Here is a 3,598-nt window from a genome sequence, read left to right as displayed (position 1 = left end):
TCACATGTCAAGTCATTTGGTTCAGGTATCAATTGTCTAGTGTATTTTGAAAGAGTCTACATGTCAAAGAACGATTATTCAAATCATTTTTTATCATATATTAAAGTTTCAAAAACATAATTTAGTTTAACTTTTAACTAGTGCTTTTGTTTTGCACATTTGTTATTAATCAATCTTGTTTAAAAAAAGGTGATTAAAGTCCAAAAAACAACATACACGTGTCCTCATCACATCATGTTATATCATACGTGATCTTATTTTAAGGTTCCTGTTCTTCCACTCCCGATACCAAGGCTCCACTTTTGTCCTCAAACCCAACCTCCTCGGCCGAAACCCTTTCTGATTGTCCAAGCAACATCCGAGGTTCTTCCGACCAGATTCAAGACATGACAAATGTTTTTCATTATTACAATAAGTCGTTTAAGTTAACGTTTCTTATTCTCGTTGTTTTGTCGGCTTCCTTTCTCGTTCTCTCCGCCTTACGCCGCCAATCGTCACGGCTACTCAACCGGAATATTCCACAAACAACCTACCAAGAACAGGAATATCCTTATTCCATCCTCGGAACATCTGAACAGCCTACTAATATTTCACACGTGCTGTTTGGTATTAGCGGATCGGTTCACACGTGGCCGGATCGTCGCCACTACTCCGAAATCTGGTGGCAACCGAATATAACCCGAGGATTCGTTTGGTTAGACGAACAACCCGACCCGAAACTATTCACTCACCCGAATTCACTCCCTTTTAAAATCTCGGAGAAAGTGACCGGGTCAAAAAAATCCGGCTCAAACCCGAACCAGAACCCGAATCCGAACCCGGCGGTTCGGATAGCCCGGATTGTATTGGAGTCGTTCAACCTCGGGTTACCGGATGTAAGATGGTTTGTGATGGGAGACGATGACACGGTGTTTTTTGCGGATAATTTGGTATTGGTTTTATCGAAATATGATCACCGAAAGATGTACTACATTGGTGCGAGTTCGGAGAGTGTGGAACAAGACGTGATGCACTCGTACGATATGGCGTTTGGTGGTGGTGGGTTTGCGGTGAGTTATCCGTTGGCTAAGGAGTTAGCGCGGGTTCTAGACGGGTGTCTTGATCGGTATAGTTATGTGTACGGGTCGGATGAAAGGGTTTGTGCGTGTGTGAGTGAGCTTGGAGTTGGCTTGACTAAAGAGCGTGGGTTTCACCAGGTAATTTTTGCGAGTGATTTTTGTAAAGTTAATAGTTTTAATTTTTAAATCTAGGAGACAGGACACGTAAAAAAAGTAAAAACATTGATTGATGACATGTGTCCCCGCTAACATGTAGTGTCGAAGGATCATTCATCGTTGTATAGTCAAATGAGCCTTAATCGATAATCTTGTTGGGTGGGCATCGTAAGAAAACAAATATGAGGGACATATTTGGAATTTAAAAAAAAAAGCAAATGGTATTTTCTTGAAAACTTATATCACAAATGGAATTAAAAATATCTATTTATGTTTATAAAGTTCATGGGGAATGTGGGATGGTGGGGACTAGTGATTAATCGGGGATTAATTTGTGTGGTGAGGATTAGTGATTAATTGATGTCTAGTCGATAGATTTACAACACTGGTTGAAACCGTAGGTTAGGAACTGGTTTGTAATTCTCTTTACCGAAAACGTTTTCAAACCACTTAACCGACCTGAAACCGATTCATATTGCATTGGTTATTATAGATCGCTAAGATAGTAACTAACCCGATTCATGTCGAACCTTTTTTTTCAAGTCTTAACTCTCAACTACTTTGCATGAACCATCATTAAAGTCTTCTTAGGTACACTTTATAACATGTTCATGTTTACATGTCTTGGCTTATACTCATTGTCTTTATAAAACATTCCACATTTCCATTAAGTTTCTTATTTGTAAGAATATCCGGGTTTTGGGAGGATGGGACAAGGACATACCTTTCCACTATCCTATGAGATCGAGAGGCTGCTATTATTGAGACCCCTGTCTCTTGAAAGCTGCTTGTAACATGTAGCATAAAGTGTGACTAAGGGAAACAAAACAAACAATATGACAGAGAATACTAATACTAGAAGTAGTAGTTACTAGAATTTCTAGTCTAGAAAACATGCATTTGTGTGAACTATATTAGTAACAGATAGCAAATCTACGAGCACATAAACAGAGAAAATAAGTATAACCCTCTTAAAAGTACCTAGAAGTCACCCCTAAAAATCTCTACAGAAAGATGAATGTACCTAAGGCCAAAGTTTTTCAGAAAATGATAAAAAATTATATAAGAGCACAAACAATATTGGAGTTTTGTTCAACTACATTAAATGAGTGTTAATCCTTTATTTGTTAACACAGATGGATATTAGAGGAGATGCGTATGGTCTACTAGCAGCACACCCTATGACACCGCTTATATCACTCCACCACCTTGACTATATAAACCCACTTATACCAAACCTAACAAAGTACGAGTCATTGGACACTCTCATCCAAACATACCGGCTAGACCCACCTCAAGCCATGCAACAATCGTTTTGCTACCACAACACATGGTCCATATCTGTCTCATGGGGATACACCGTTCAGATATACCCCACTCTCTTGAGGGTCCAAGAACTCGCGATGCCATTGCAAACATTCTTCACATGGAGTAGCTTTAAAGACGGGCCTTTCACGTTTAATACCCGACCCATGTCCACCAATTCATGTGAACGTCCGAGTATATATTACATTAGTCGGGTTCAAGAGGCAGAAAATGTTACAATGACCACGTATACGAGAGATAAGTCAGTTGATATATGCAAAAACAAACATTATCCTTACAAAATTAAGAAGGTTGTAGTTTTGGCATCGAAGATGAACTCGAATTATTGGATGCAGGTAAATGTCTCTGTTTCTGTTGTAATGTGGCATCTTAATTCATGGTTATGCGATATATATTTTAATGGTAGCTTTTTTGGAGGCACCAATGACAAGTGGTATATTGTGCAGGGGCAGAGGAGACAATGTTGCGAGATCGTGAGGTGGAAGTATAATAGTGTAAAAATACGGGTTAGAAATTGTAAATATGGAGAGACTATCACCGCCTAGAAGGTCATCTAGTCAAGCAGGGTTAATGTTAGGTTTTTTTTTTTTCAAATGACTTAATATTATATTGATTAGGATTAAATACAAGTAGATTTTTCTGTGCGAAGCCTATTAAAAAACACATTGCGGCATTTTTGTAAATAATGTAATTATATATATGCTTCTAAAATCTACTCTTAAGTAATTGTTATTACTTTGCAGTTTTAAAATAGCGAGTAAATTAATAGGCTATACTTAAGTTTTGTTGTGGTTTAATAATTATTACACTATGATAAACTTATCAGTGCTTCACATAATGAGAATACTTCGCACATTAAAATCTACTTGTAAATACCATCTTCATTGATGTCTAACGTTAAGGTGAGAATCGTTTTTTTAAAGTTACAGGGAAATTACATGGACGAGGTTAGAACAATCGATTAACTTTGTAGCATTTGGTTGTGTCGTAAATAAGCTTAGTTGAGTGTGTTATTTTAGAGTGACTTGATAAAGGCTTAAATATGCGGAGTTCATGTA

At 37.6% G+C, this 3,598-nt stretch overlaps 1 protein-coding gene across 1 annotated transcript; it reads left to right on the top strand.

Moving 5' to 3' along the window:
* Positions 1–3,348, top strand: LOC143576905 (uncharacterized). The gene is made up of 3 exons (XM_077060891.1): positions 1–1,196; positions 2,351–2,875; positions 2,987–3,348. The coding sequence occupies exons 1-3, from the start codon at positions 387–389 to the stop codon at positions 3,083–3,085; spliced, it is 1,434 nt and encodes a 477-aa protein (XP_076917006.1). The 5' UTR covers positions 1–386; the 3' UTR covers positions 3,086–3,348.
* Positions 3,349–3,598: the final 250 nt, after the last annotated feature.

Source organism: Bidens hawaiensis, unplaced genomic scaffold (assembly GCF_021521415.1).
Source record: "Bidens hawaiensis isolate Kalapana, Puna unplaced genomic scaffold, B.hawaiensis_p1.1 tig00028338_1, whole genome shotgun sequence".
NCBI classification, from domain to species: domain Eukaryota; kingdom Viridiplantae; phylum Streptophyta; class Magnoliopsida; order Asterales; family Asteraceae; genus Bidens; species Bidens hawaiensis.
This window is presented reverse-complemented; position numbering and strand designations above follow the sequence as displayed.

Coding starts and splice junctions, on each gene's coding strand:
- LOC143576905 (XM_077060891.1), top strand. CDS start 387: ATGACAAATGTTTTTCATTATTACAATAAGTCGTTTAAGTTAACGTTT. Junction 1,197..2,350: donor AAGAGCGTGGGTTTCACCAG/GTAATTTTTGCG, acceptor TTGTTAACACAG/ATGGATATTAGAGGAGATGC. Junction 2,876..2,986: donor ACTCGAATTATTGGATGCAG/GTAAATGTCTCT, acceptor TATATTGTGCAG/GGGCAGAGGAGACAATGTTG.